We start from the raw sequence: 14,107 nt of genomic DNA on the forward strand, positions 1-14,107 counted from the left end.
CACTATTACTATCTCACATATACCTATTTATATATCACGGTATATTTAGAAAAAAATTATATTTGTTACATATTAATTGTTTTAAACTAATTTTAATTGTTACTGTACAATTTAGTTGAAAAGATCTTATAACAAAAGACGAAATAGTATAAGAGAATAACGAAGTTTTAGACTTAGTAATTAAAAAGAGAAACGGAGAAGCAATCAAGTTGCGTTTAGTAGCCAAAGAAGATGTTCTTGTGTGGCAAAAGGTTCAGAAACGTTTGATGGGAGAAGATTTTTTTTCCAATTAACTACTCATGAATTTTATTACTTTAAAAGTGCGGATGATTCGTATTTAGTTAAAATTAAATTTGAAATATATAATTATCTATTTTTTTCCCTTCTCAATATTTTTTTAATTATAACAAATTTAGATCTTTTAAATTTAATCAGAAATGTTAAAATCAGACGTGCATTGTACACGCATGTCCGGTTAGAGTTACAAGAGATTCCAATTTTCTTTCAATCTTAACGAATTGGCTGAAAAAAAATAGAGACAATTCGTAAAACAAAAATCATTTACGTCAATTTTGTTTTCGTCCTCATGAAAGCAGAATAATTATTTTTTTTATAACAAATAGTTTTTTTTAAAAAAGATATTGATGTCATATTTTGTATTTTTTATTTTTATGTAATTTTTTTATTATCTAAATTCCGTTTTTCCTTCCATTATTCCCAAAAAAACTCGATGAAATACCTTTTTTTTTAATCAATAGTTTAAACTTTAAATTATTCATATATCTTACCCTACCTTTATTGCTATTACTAGAAATCTTGGCTTTGCATGAAAATTTAACTTTTATAAATCATATGAAGTGAAATAATTTAATCATGTGAATGGATAATAAAAATAATTAATATATAGAATAAGTGTGCAAATATACATTTACGCATATTAAAAAGCAAATACAGATTATGTGTGCAATTTACTTTTCCTGTTTACTCCCATATTCTCTTTTTTTTTTTTAAAAAAAAGATTTCTTTCTTTTATTGGCTCTATCAGATATGATTTATATCTCTATTTATTTATCAAATGAAAGTAGAGCAGTGAATTTTGTACCTTTTCCCCAATCCTAAATAAGTCATTATTTTTGACTTTTTTTTTTTTCACAAACAAAAGTTCAAGTGAGTTGGTTCCAAAACTTATAAGGGTTAGAGTATGCGTTGACGCTCATATAGCGCTTATGTAGTTACTTGCATATTACCTATTAATAAGTTTTTTACGTTAATAGTGAGATTTGAACTTATAACTTTATTGTTATGAGTTAGTTTGGACATTTATGTCATACATCTAGCTATATTTTTCATATTTTATATTGATCAGTAGAAAGCTAAATTACTCTTGACCAAACATAAAGTAGAAGAGTGTTTTTTCTAACAATATTCTTTTATTATGTAAGAAATCATAAAATTTAGATGAGTTGTCACGACACTCCTTAAAATTAAAAAAAAAACTTGCAAAAACATTTATAGATTGCTTACAAATAAGATTTTTATATCAGAAACAAAATTCAAAGTTAAAATCTTGTGAGCTATTAGTAACATCCTTATGGTTTGTTGACTTCTCTTATTTTTTTTTTATATAACATATCAATATTAATTACACTTATTTTTTTCGAAAATGTTATAAAATGAGAAAATTAAAGTGTGGAAGAAAAAATATAACAGAAAGAGAAGACATTGGAAGAGGAAGCAAATGAGCATTTCTCATTCATTTAAGTCAAAATAATTCAACACAAATGAGTCACCCCTAAATGAATGAGAGATTCAAATTTTTGTCTTTCTATTATATTCTCTCTTCCACACTCTACTTTTCTCATTTTTATAACAAAAAAAAAACACTTCTTTTCCAATTATTTTGTCTCTTCCTTTTTTATTTGCAATGGAGCTTTCATATACGAAATTTACAGATTTTCATTTTTTTTAAACACTTAATTCATAACGTAATATCAATCCATTACATTACAAAGGGAAAAGAATCTAATTGTTTTTGTTACTTTTGCTTACACCGGTTATCTTCAACAGAATAAGAACTAATGCTAAAATAAATCTAATATTAAATTTCACCAAAAACATAAAGCTAATATTAAAATTATTTTTATAAATTATAAATTTTTTTGAAAAGGGTCTAATAAAGCAAAAGGAGAATATCACAAAAGAGTCATAGAAAGATCTAAAAAAATAATTGTTGAATTTTAAAATTTCAAATTAGAATGAGTTACTACACTCGTAAAAAAATAATTACACTCGAAAAGTAAATGACAACTTATTTTTTTAGTAATTTCTGATTTAAAATTTGGAAATTCAACAGTATTTTTTTAGAGATTTTTTTAAGAATTAAATTAGATAACATAATTTTTAGCCTCAAAACTTTCTTTTAACTATTGAAATTAGTTTCTAAATTTTAACTTAATATGATTCCTGGTCAAAAAAGAATTAACATGATCAGGTCCCTGTAATTTGTTCGGATAAAAAATTACAAAGATTGAGTTACATCAATTTTTTTTTTGAGAAAACGAGTTATATCAAATTGGAAATTACAAAAATCGAGTTGTTTCAAATTAAGATCCTATATAAACTAAGTTACTCTTATTAAAAATTTAGGATTGGATTAATAATTAAAATAAATTAAGAATCAAAAGTTGTATTTTTTCTATTGAAAGCTTAACTTTCTTGGGGAGTATTGAGGGCCATTCCATTGCATTTATGTGAATCCGTATAGCTGGTGGCTGTTAGAAGCGCCAGCAGTCTACCCATGCACGCACGACAAACTCATGGTAGGACCAAAGTCTTCTTATACCTCTTATAATATATATATATATATATATATATATATATGTTCTTCCGGTCTTTAATATAAGACACATTTAACCAGTTTGGTTGGATTAAAAAAGTTAGCTAAGTTATTTAATTATAAGAAATGTGACATGTTTTTCCTAAAATACCATAATCATTTTTCTTAATACCCCTCTTCCTTTTCTATTTAATTATGATTAAGGGAGTATCTACAGGGATAATTTAGAGAAAATCGATAGATATGATAAATGAGTCTTATATTTAAAACTAAAATTAAATCAATAATTGGACGGACCGGAGGAGTATATATATTTGTTCATTCCTTTCAGGAATCGAATTGGTACTGTAGGATCGGTAAGCTTTTTAGTTTGTTGATCAAAATACATTCTCATAACATTTTGACAAAGCTTTTTGGGGGAACAATAGATTTGCTGCGAAAAATGAGGAAAAATTAGTAATCAGATGCGATTGGATTAAGCAAATGATTTTTGCCTGATTGTGGGGTAAGTTGTTGGTGGGTATGCCTTAGAAAATCATAAAATTTTTCTCGGCTTTTGCGTAAATTCAAAAGCCGAAATACTGTTTGTGTGTGTTTCCTGCCATTTTTTCATTCATCGTTCGTTCGTTGCTCTTCCTTCTTTGTTTCTTCATTCCTTCCATATCTTCTTTCTTATTTCCGTAACGCTCAAAGTATATATATTCTCTCCCTCTCTCTCCATCTACCTGCCTAGCCATCTTCTTGTCTCTCTGCACTTTTCACTGTTCTTCTTTTTGCGCTTACTTGAATCTCAAGCTCTTGTGTAGGATTTTGCCCTGTGGAGCTGATGTGGTACTAAACTTTTTGATTCGGGATTTTTGCTGTTTTCTACCATCTGCATCCCTTTGTTACTCTCAATTTGTTCATTTCTTGAACGGAATTTGGGCTTCCCCCCGTTTCTTGGATTTTTTTTTTATTTTTTAAAGTGTGAGCTTTTGGGATTTTCCCTCCATTTCAGCACTTGAGATCTAATTGGTTCTCTTTCGTGTTCCTAATTTGAGGTTTTGGGAGGTGTTTTTTGGTTCTTGAGTTTCTCTTTCTCCAATTGGTACGGCTTTCGAGTATTTCGAAGATTTTTTGTTCCTTAATCTTGGAACTCTGTTCTTTGCGGTGGTTTCTGTGAATATTTTGTGAACAGAAGATCTTCAATGCAGATTTGGACATTGATTCTTTTATTACCAAATATGTAATAATCATAATAATTGCCCGGAAGAACGTTGTGTTAGTCTTCCTTCTTTTTTTTTCTTCTTTTTTTTCAAAAAGTTCAAATTCGAGCTGAAAGCCAGTTGTGGTGAGTGGTGACAATCATTTTGTTGGAGGCTGTTTGACAAAACTTGAGGTTACTCCTCATCCAATCTTTGTTACTTCGTTTTCCTGTAACTTAAATCTCGCGTAAAGCCATTTCTTTGAACATTGAACCCAAAAAAAAAGTTCTATTTGACTTGGCTATGGCGTTTCATTGTACATTTGTGGCAGGCCTATTACTTCGATGTATATTGCAGGGTTTTACTTTCTTATTCTTCATCCTTTTGGATAGCACTGAGCTTATGAATTTTTACTTTCTTTATTCGCTCCTTTCTGTTCCTTTCTTTCTTACTTTCTTTTTTGATCACCTCTTTCTTCCTTTCTTTTTGGTAGACTAAATTCTCTTGTTTCTTCTGCTTCATTATTCTTTTGAGTGCCTTTGAGTTAGAATATTTTTCATCTTCAGGCTTCTTTTACCCGAAACACGGTCTTCCTGGGTCTCTATGTACTCCTTTTATAATAGGACATACTGTTTATAGAATTTTAACAGCATTAATTGCTGACTTCTTCGTTATATGAATTTTGGAGCTTCAGCTTTAATTTATTGTTCGAATCATAAGGAGTGGCAGCGTTTCATAAACCACTCATCCTAATTGAGCACAAAAGATCTGTTTTAAGTTTCGCTTTCATTTCTACTTCAATTTTTGATAAACTTTATCTAGGAATTGAAGTCTGGTATGTACTTTGGGCAGATTCTTAATAAGAAAGCAATATTTCCGCTGATTATTAAGTTCAACAATCGTTGAAGATGAGTCAGCCTAAAATCAAGCGCCGAGTTGGTAAATATGAGGTTGGAAGAACTATAGGTGAGGGAACATTTGCAAAAGTGAGATTTGCAAGAAACTCAGAGACTGGGGATCCTGTGGCTCTCAAAATTCTTGACAAAGAAAAGGTTCTCAGGCACAAGATGGCTGAACAGGTAGTTTAAGATTTACTGCTAGTTAAATTTTCTTCCCCTCCATTTTGTATCAGTTCATTCAATTTACAGAGGGCTTACAGATTTGTATCATAACTGTTTTTCCTGTCTTTGAAGAGCTTTCAAACTGTTGACAAATCTATCATTAAGTTTTAGGTGTTTGTTTACATAGTTAAGTTGGTTCTTGTCCATTGTATGGGAACTTTATGTTTAGCATATATTCTGTAGGAAAACTGATCTATACCCTCACGAAATGAAGTCAAATCTCTTGAATGCTTTTTAATGTGATTTTACAGATCAGGCGGGAAATTGCAACAATGAAGTTGATCAAGCATCCACATGTTGTTCGATTATATGAGGTCTCTCTTTCACACACGATCCCCTCTCTCTCCTCCCCTGCCCCCCTTACCTTCCTTTCCTAAATCAAGTCTTCTATTTAATACTTGGCTTATAAATCTAGACACATACTCTGTTTAAAAGACAAAGAACTGTCAACTCTCTATTTGACAAAATATTATTGTTGTCCTGATCATAAACTATGTCATATTCTCTTGGTGCTTGCATTCATCTCTTTAGATTCTGCCAGCCTGAAGAAGTTCTTCTATTAATAAAAGCAACAACTTATGGATATGCATAAATTTGTTCAGAACTCCACTTTTCATTACGACTCTTACTACAATTCCAGAGTTTTTTGTATCCTGACAGTATTCAAAGCCGTTGGAGGCTATGAAACTTGAAAGGTCTTAAATTGTATTTAGAAAGAACTAGGAAAAAAAAAATGTTCTGGAACTGCTGCCTGTTATCTTTGATGAAGTTACATGTTTGATCATCGGACACACTAAGAGGTTTGACTAAAACATTATTTTGAGTTATTTTACCTAATCAGCAGACCTTTTCCTTTTTTCTGTGTATAATTTTATCAATTATTTCCTTTTTCATCACCATCCAGTTCTCTTTAATTCATAGATATTGTTGGTTTTCTTCTCTGTTTTTGTCCTGTCCCGTTTAATCCATTCTTTCTTCCAAGTAAATGGTTAGAGAAGAACACAGCTAAATCTTATTGGTAAAGATTCTATTTCAGGCCTACGTAGACGAGTTTTCATATGACAAATGTGTTCGTAAAATGGATAAGAATGGCAGCATCTGGTCGAATAAAGTGCCTATGATATGACGAATAGTCTTTAGTCTATATTCTTGCACTAGGCATACCAAATCATTAGTTCGTTTACAGAGAACACCTTTGACCTCAGAAATGAATGAAATCTGATATTTTACCTGGGCTTCCAACACTTCCTCTTCAAGACCTTCTTCATAATGATCCATGGTCATAGGGAAAAAAAAAATCTTATACAAAAATATTTGACAAATTGATTCCGTTGCTCCTATGATTTGGAGTACTGCTGACAATAAAAGGGAACAAAGAAATAGATTCCCTTTGGCCATTTTTCAAATTTACTGTGGTTCTGACATGTTTGCCTTTCATCTTGCATTTCACACCGGTCAAAACTCCAAAAAAGTAGTAAAAAACTTCAATTGTCGGAAATCAAAGGATTTTACCTTATAAAAAATATTATCATGATTTGAAACCTAGCTATTCTCAATGTTCTGGTTACTTTGTTGCTAGCTTCCATTCATGATATTTTGTATAGCTGAACTACATGATTCTTTTTCAGGTCATGGGAAGCAAGACTAAAATATACATTGTATTGGAGTTTGTGACTGGTGGAGAGCTTTTTGACAAAATTGTAAGCAAGCCAGTCTATATTGGTCCCATTTATTTAGTGGTTTTTCTAGTATTTTTTATTTGCTCAAGAGCAATTCTGAGGAAAAGAATAAAATAGGGACGGGGTTGTATTCACGAAGCTTATGATACTATAGTTCTATCCGTCCACCACAATTATTTTCCTATTCTTATGTTATCATTATTGTTGATAGGCTTGCCTTGAGTTTTAGTCCCTAACTGTTGTTGAAGAGTTAAAAATGTGATGTATATTATTATTGTCCAATGGACTTTTATTAAAGGTAAACCATGGGCGGATGAAAGAAAGTGAAGCGCGTAGATATTTCCAGCAGCTTATAAATGCTGTTGATTATTGCCATAGCAGGGGTGTCTACCACCGAGACCTAAAGGTAGGACCTACTCTCCGGTCTTAACAGAACAATTTCACTTTGATATCAGAAGAAGTAATCTCTTACATAGCTGTCATTCTTGTTTAACAAAATTGTTGCAGCCAGAAAATTTGCTATTAGATGTTTCTGGAAATCTTAAAGTTTCTGATTTTGGTTTAAGTGCTCTCTCCCAGCAAGTCAAGGTAATTATGTTTCATTGGTTTCTGAGGTTTACTTTTCATTGTTATTTATCTTTGTTCAATGTAGTGATATTCTTGCTGCCAAGTCTACTGCTAATCCTTACAGAAAAAGAAAGTGAATCAGAAAGCAAAATAATTGTTTTGCTTAGCTTGGAAAAGATACTTTTTAAAAATTTATTTTTAACATATCTGTATATTGGGCAGATAGCTTGCTTTCAACACCATACATTAGCATATCTATATATGCTTGAATTCTGTATTGGCAGTCTTTTTAAGTGGAACTGGTAAATGATAATGCAGGTTTAAGTTAGACCTTGTTTATTTTGGTCGGTGTTGTAAAATTCATAATACTTTTTTGTACACGACTTCTTCCTGTTATTGTCTTGTCTCGTTTCTTGGTTGCGTTGACCGTGTCCTGAAGTCTTAGCCTAAATATAAGTAACTTTTCAACTTTATCCCAGGAAAACTCCTTCTTCTTCTGCTTCTTCTTTTTCCTTTTTTTTTTTGGAATCAGAAAGATATGGTTATTGAGTTATATTGTCTCATTTTTCTCAACTGATACTAGAAGTGAGCTAGAATTCCTCAAATAAGCATTGTTGTATCCGGTCTCAGAATCTGGTCGCTCGTCCACACCCATGTAGAGTAGTCTTTTTTTTTGGGTGATAGTGTAGAGTAGTGTTGATAAAACAGTTTCAATGCTATCTCAGAGGCCATGTTGCATCTCACAGTATGATGTGTTGACAGGATGATGGACTGCTGCATACTACATGTGGAACGCCAAATTATGTTGCTCCTGAGGTGCAAACAAATACTGTCCCTTGCTACTTTGTTGTGTTTTTGTGTTTTATAAATTTCAACCATGCTATGATAATAATATGCACTCTTTCTCAACAGGTCCTTAATGATAGAGGCTATGATGGGGCAACTGCAGATTTGTGGTCATGTGGGGTGATTCTCTTTGTATTGCTTGCAGGTTACCTGCCTTTCGATGAACCTAATCTTGTGAACCTATATAAAAAGGTGAGCATTTGTGATTTCTTCTGCACAATTTTCCTGTTGCCCATTATGTTTCTGTTTATTACTTCCTTTTCCTGATCCACAGATCTCAGCTGCTGAATTTACTTGCCCCCCTTGGCTTTCTTTCAGTGCCAGGAAACTGATCGCTCGAATCCTGGATCCAAACCCTGCAACTGTAAGAGAAAGCATTTGATTTTCTATCTGTTTCATCTACTGTAAAAAAAAGGAATTTTTTTCCCCCCTGAAAGGAAAAGCCGTTTCCTGTGGGCTGAGATTGACTTAGTGGCACCATATCAACTTAATTTTGTGAAATGTGTAAAAAAGTAGACGTTTCAGAAGCATTTAGGGAAAAAATATGAGAGAAAAATGGAGGACTTACAATCCTGTCTTGTCTTTTACTATTTTAGTAGTCTGTTACATGCCTCACGGTATGCATTTCTGATTTACACTCAATGACAGCGTATCACGGTATCGGAGATTCTAGAAGATGAATGGTTTAAGAAAGATTACAAGCCTCCTGTTTTTGAGGAGAAAGGAGAGGGCAACATTGATGATGTTGAAGCCGTCTTTAAAGATTCCGAAGTATGTCGAAGATGATAAGTACTATGATTACGGTATTGACTTCTGTCAGTTATGTGACGACTAATATAAAGGGGTTTTTTCATGTTCACAGGAGCACCATGTGACCGAGAAGAAAGAAGAACAGCCAACACCTATGAATGCATTTGACTTAATCTCCATGTCCAAAGGGCTGAACCTTGAAAATTTGTTTGATATAGAGCAGGTTCACAACTTTACATGATGAGATGCTTTTCTTGTATTGTTATGGGACTGTAGATTTGCTGAATGAGCACCCATTTCTTTGCTTCTGCTTCTCAAGCATACGGTACTAAAAAGATTTTGGAGGAAATCTGTAGAAGCGAACGGATTAATCTGATCATGATTATACTTGAATTCAATCATACAAGTGCATCAGTGCGGTCCCTTTTTTGCTATGCATTTGCCATGTGATATAAAAATAGGAAAATTACGCAATCATTTGAAGTAATGTAAATGTGATATGGGAATTGTATTACTTCTTGGGTAGATAATGGGACTGGTTAACTTTTGTCCAAGGCATAATCTGATTTAGGGAGGAAAAATTTTCTTTTACTATGCCACCTTGAGCAGAATATGAAATTTTTTGCTTGATTACTATTTGAATTTTTGTATTCTGATGTGAATTGTTTCAGGGATTTAAAAGGGAAACAAGATTCACTTCAAAATGCCCTGCCAATGAGATAATCAACAAGATCGAAGAAGCTGCAAAACCTCTTGGTTTCGATGTGCGCAAGAAAAATTACAAGGTAACCCAAAATTGCGGAACTCATTATCAACTCACACTCAAAGAAAAACTTGATCTATAGTTAGTTTTTATGTATTTGAACCCACAGATGAGGCTTGAAAACGTAAAGGCTGGAAGGAAAGGAAACCTTAATGTTGCCACAGAGGTACATAACATGAGTTTTCTTTATATAATGAAGTGTAACACAATTTGTCCAGTTTGATGTGTATGATGTTTTATATTTTAAGCAGGTATTTCAAGTGGCACCTTCCCTTCACATGGTTGAGGTGAGGAAAGCAAAAGGTGATACGTTGGAGTTCCATAAGGTATATCATTCTTTCTCTTTGATTTTTTCATTCACCAGGTCCTTGATTGCTTGCTATAATTTTCTATTCCCTGTGCATGTGAGAGAAGCTAGCTTCACTGTTTATTACGTATGAGGTTTTTAGTCTGAAATTTATTTCACTGGAAAGTAGAAACCCGTGCAAAATGATATAGCAAATTATTATATATGTCCCTCAAAAGTACATGTTAAATTTAGTCCTTCAGGCTTCAGGGATAGGTACCAATTTGCTATCATTTGACTCCATTTCTTTCAAAGAATCCACCACTATGATCTTGGAGTGAATTTTGTTGAAAATTATTTTAGTCAACTTCAAGACCAAATTATGATAATTATCTTTCAATGACTGGATTGATCAAACATAGACTAGGGCCGTGTTTTGCTGGTGGACTGTTCTTTTTGCTAGGTGCAATACAATAAGGATGAAAATCAGACAGATTAACTTGGAAATTGGTTCAGAAATTGGATGTTAGTGATGAGATCATACTTCTTTCTGGAATCTAAATATAAGTTTACTTGGAATATTATCAGAGCATATCCACACAAACCTTCGATGTAACTGAAAATCAAATTTTTGCCTGTCCCTGTCTGCAGTTTTACAAAAATCTATCGACAACTCTCAAGGATGTCGTCTGGAAAAGTGAAGATGATATGCAAGAACCAAAGTGAAATCATCGATATTGTTGTCAAGCGTTGTTTCTTCATGGCTTATGATGCTGTCATTTTTCCAGTTTCCTGGTTTAATTTTCCCAACAAACTACCTTGTTGGAGGTTTGATTGGACATATATGATCATCATCACATGGCTTTCTGGGTTATTATTGTGAGAAAGCATGCATAATAGTTCATGTAAGTATTGCCAGTCAACAGCTGAATCATGTTAATGAAACATCTGTAAATCATATGCATGTATTGTCAGTCACCCTTTATGTCGTTCGTTAGTTTATTTTCCTTTACTGCTAGCTTTCCCTACTGTGAAAACTGAAAAGTAAGGATAAAATACTTTTTCCATTAATTTAAATAATAATAAAAAGTATAATATAATGGACATTGCATAATTCAAATGTCGCGTGAAGAAAGTGAATGATCTTCACTTGCTAGTGCTATCAAACTGGGCCTTTGTAGAGGAAAAGGAAGAAAAGGAAAAACACTTTTGTGTTCTTTTTTGAAGATATTTTTAATCCAATGACACAAATTAATGAAGGTTGGAGGTCATGAAAGGTGTTCCTGAAAAAAAATGAGGTTCATAAATGCTTCATTAATTTATGTAGGAATGAGATTAGGAATTTAGGATGAATAAATAATTTTGGCTTGAAATGGCCTTAAGATAGTAAGTGGAGGAAAATTAATGTTTTTCCATATGATCAAACCTAATCAAAATGTTTATATTAAAAAAAATATGACTGTTAATAATATCCCAGTGCTCTCTAAATTTACTCTGTATAAATTGATAAATTTTTTGACACATAAAGAAAGTCATATTCTATGAAGAAAATAATTATTTTTTTCATAAATTATTCAAATATTTTGCTTGCAAAGGCTTTCGCCTCAGTCCTTCTCGAAGTTATCCTCATTTCTTGGAGATAGAGTTTTATTATAATTTCATTTTCTTCTTTGGTCAATGATTTTATTAGAATTTTTTATTTCGACGATATCCATTCGTTTTGGCTTGCTTGTTTGCTTCCTCCTCCGACCACTGATTATTAAAATTTGTTCTCTCCATGATTGAATTTCGTACTGTTCTGGAGAATGGAGATTTCAGTTTCGTTTCTCTTAAGATTTTAGCATCTATAAATATTATTTTATTCGCTCATGATTTTTGTTTGGAAGAGGGAATGAAAAGGAGAGAAAAGGTCTTTTTCCGAGTTCTGATGTGCGGATAAATGGAAAAAACATAAAAAAATGAAAAATAATTTTTTTTTTTTACACAAATCACAACGATAATAATACCTCGACTTAAATATAGAAATTAGATATTAAATGTGGATATTTTTTTTAGTGGGAAGTCAAACTTTGATTAACCACGTTTGAAAGAATTATTTCTTTTTGTTAGACTCAATCATAGTTGGTGATATTATAATGACTTTAATTATAATTTGTCTTTAAGGTCAATGGTGCTTGTGGTACTATCAAATTGATAAAATTAATTAGCATTTGAGTCTCTCTCTAAATACCCTTGGCCACGTTTACGTGTTGAAATGAAATACGTTGGGAAAGAATGTTACGTGACATTAAATTAATTAAAATTTGGACTGGTCAAACTCATCGTAATTTTGATTGTTTTGGTCCAATTCTCTTGTTTATAATGTTTATATTTTAATTTAATTCCAATAACATTTTCTTTACCTTTCAATGATTCAACATTTACTTTAAATTATTTAAAAAATGTTACCCCTATAATATCCTTGCATTATTGTTTTATTACAACTAACTAATTAACTAATACATGATATTACCAAATCATATTCTAATATTATTTATAACTCACTCATCCATTATATCTTCAGAACTTCACACTAAAAAAAGCCTTAACTCTTAGTAAATTAATTTTTTTAAGATATGTACATATTGAATCAAACCAAACTAAATTGGATGAAAGTACTCCCATTTAACTAATTTGATTAAATTAAGAAAGTTAGGTAAGTAATGTGACACATTTTTCCTAAAATATCATAATCATTTTTCTTAATACCCTGTTTTCTTCTTCTACTTAATTATGGTTGAGAGTGTATCCATAGGGATAATTAGAGAAAATTGATAAATATGAAAAAATGGGTCTTATATTTAGGACCAAAATTAACTTAATAATTAGGTCTTATATTAAGGACCGGGAGAGTATTTAGGTTTGTTTCATTTAGTTGATTGGATTACACCGTCCTAATTGATACCAATGAGGCCTAATTTAGCCAATCTTTTTGTTTTTTGGCCAAGTCAAGTAGTATTTATAAATTCTGTACAAATCTCAGTGGGAAATCCATCCAAAAATTACAACATGAAAGGTGTTCCTGAAAAAAAATGAGGTTCATAAATGCTTCATTAATTTATGTAGGAATGAGATTAGGAATTTAGGATGAATAAATAATTTTGGCTTGAAATGGCCTTAAGATAGTAAGTGGAGGAAAATTAATGTTTTTCCATATGATCAAACCTAATCAAAATGTTTATATTAAAAAAAATATGACTGTTAATAATATCCCAGTGCTCTCTAAATTTACTCTGTATAAATTGATAAATTTTTTGACACATAAAGAAAGTCATATTCTATGAAGAAAATAATTATTTTTTCATAAATTATTCAAATATTTTGCTTGCAAAGGCTTTCGCCTCAGTCCTTCTCGAAGTTATCCTCATTTCTTGGAGATAGAGTTTTATTATAATTTCATTTTCTTCTTTGGTCAATGATTTTATTAGAATTTTTATTTCGACGATATCCATTCGTTTTGGCTTGCTTGTTTGCTTCCTCCTCCGACCACTGATTATTAAAATTTGTTCTCTCCATGATTGAATTTCGTACTGTTCTGGAGAATGGAGATTTCAGTTTCGTTTCTCTTAAGATTTTAGCATCTATAAATATTATTTTATTCGCTCATGATTTTTGTTTGGAAGAGGGAATGAAAAGGAGAGAAAAGGTCTTTTTCCGAGTTCTGATGTGCGGATAAATGGAAAAAACATAAAAAAATGAAAAATAATTTTTTTTTTTTACACAAATCACAACGATAATAATACCTCGACTTAAATATAGAAATTAGATATTAAATGTGGATATTTTTTTTAGTGGGAAGTCAAACTTTGATTAACCACGTTTGAAAGAATTATTTCTTTTTGTTAGACTCAATCATAGTTGGTGATATTATAATGACTTTAATTATAATTTGTCTTTAAGGTCAATGGTGCTTGTGGTACTATCAAATTGATAAAATTAATTAGCATTTGAGTCTCTCTCTAAATACCCTTGGCCACGTTTACGTGTTGAAATGAAATACGTTGGGAAAGAATGTTACGTGACATTAAATTAATTA

At 31.5% G+C, this 14,107-nt stretch overlaps 1 protein-coding gene across 3 annotated transcripts; it reads left to right on the forward strand.

Annotated features, from left to right (window-relative positions):
* Positions 1-3,254: 3,254 nt before the first annotated feature.
* LOC114755318 (CBL-interacting protein kinase 32-like) lies at positions 3,255-11,029 on the forward strand. Of its 3 annotated transcripts, none has more exons than XM_028944186.1 (15): positions 3,255-3,341; positions 4,873-5,099; positions 5,393-5,455; positions 6,770-6,841; positions 7,119-7,226; positions 7,328-7,408; positions 8,150-8,203; positions 8,300-8,425; positions 8,508-8,597; positions 8,882-9,004; positions 9,096-9,206; positions 9,655-9,768; positions 9,856-9,912; positions 9,998-10,072; positions 10,684-11,029. In XM_028944186.1, the coding sequence occupies exons 2-15, from the start codon at positions 4,929-4,931 to the stop codon at positions 10,756-10,758; spliced, it is 1,320 nt and encodes a 439-aa protein (XP_028800019.1). In that variant the 5' UTR covers positions 3,255-3,341; positions 4,873-4,928; the 3' UTR covers positions 10,759-11,029. The 3 variants fall into 3 exon arrangements, with proteins under 3 accessions (XP_028800019.1, XP_028800017.1, XP_028800018.1); XM_028944184.1 differs by lacking the exon at positions 3,255-3,341 and adding an exon at positions 3,454-3,667; XM_028944185.1 differs by lacking the exon at positions 3,255-3,341 and adding an exon at positions 3,949-4,214.
* Positions 11,030-14,107: the final 3,078 nt, after the last annotated feature.

This window comes from Neltuma alba, unplaced genomic scaffold, assembly GCF_004799145.2.
Source record: "Neltuma alba isolate B1F8T4 unplaced genomic scaffold, ASM479914v2 tig00010248_pilon, whole genome shotgun sequence".
Lineage (NCBI taxonomy): Eukaryota > Viridiplantae > Streptophyta > Magnoliopsida > Fabales > Fabaceae > Neltuma > Neltuma alba.

Coding starts and splice junctions, on each gene's coding strand:
- LOC114755318 (XM_028944186.1), top strand. CDS start 4,929: ATGAGTCAGCCTAAAATCAAGCGCCGAGTTGGTAAATATGAGGTTGGA. Junction 9,207..9,654: donor ATTTGTTTGATATAGAGCAG/GTTCACAACTTT, acceptor GAATTGTTTCAG/GGATTTAAAAGGGAAACAAG. Junction 9,769..9,855: donor TGCGCAAGAAAAATTACAAG/GTAACCCAAAAT, acceptor TTGAACCCACAG/ATGAGGCTTGAAAACGTAAA.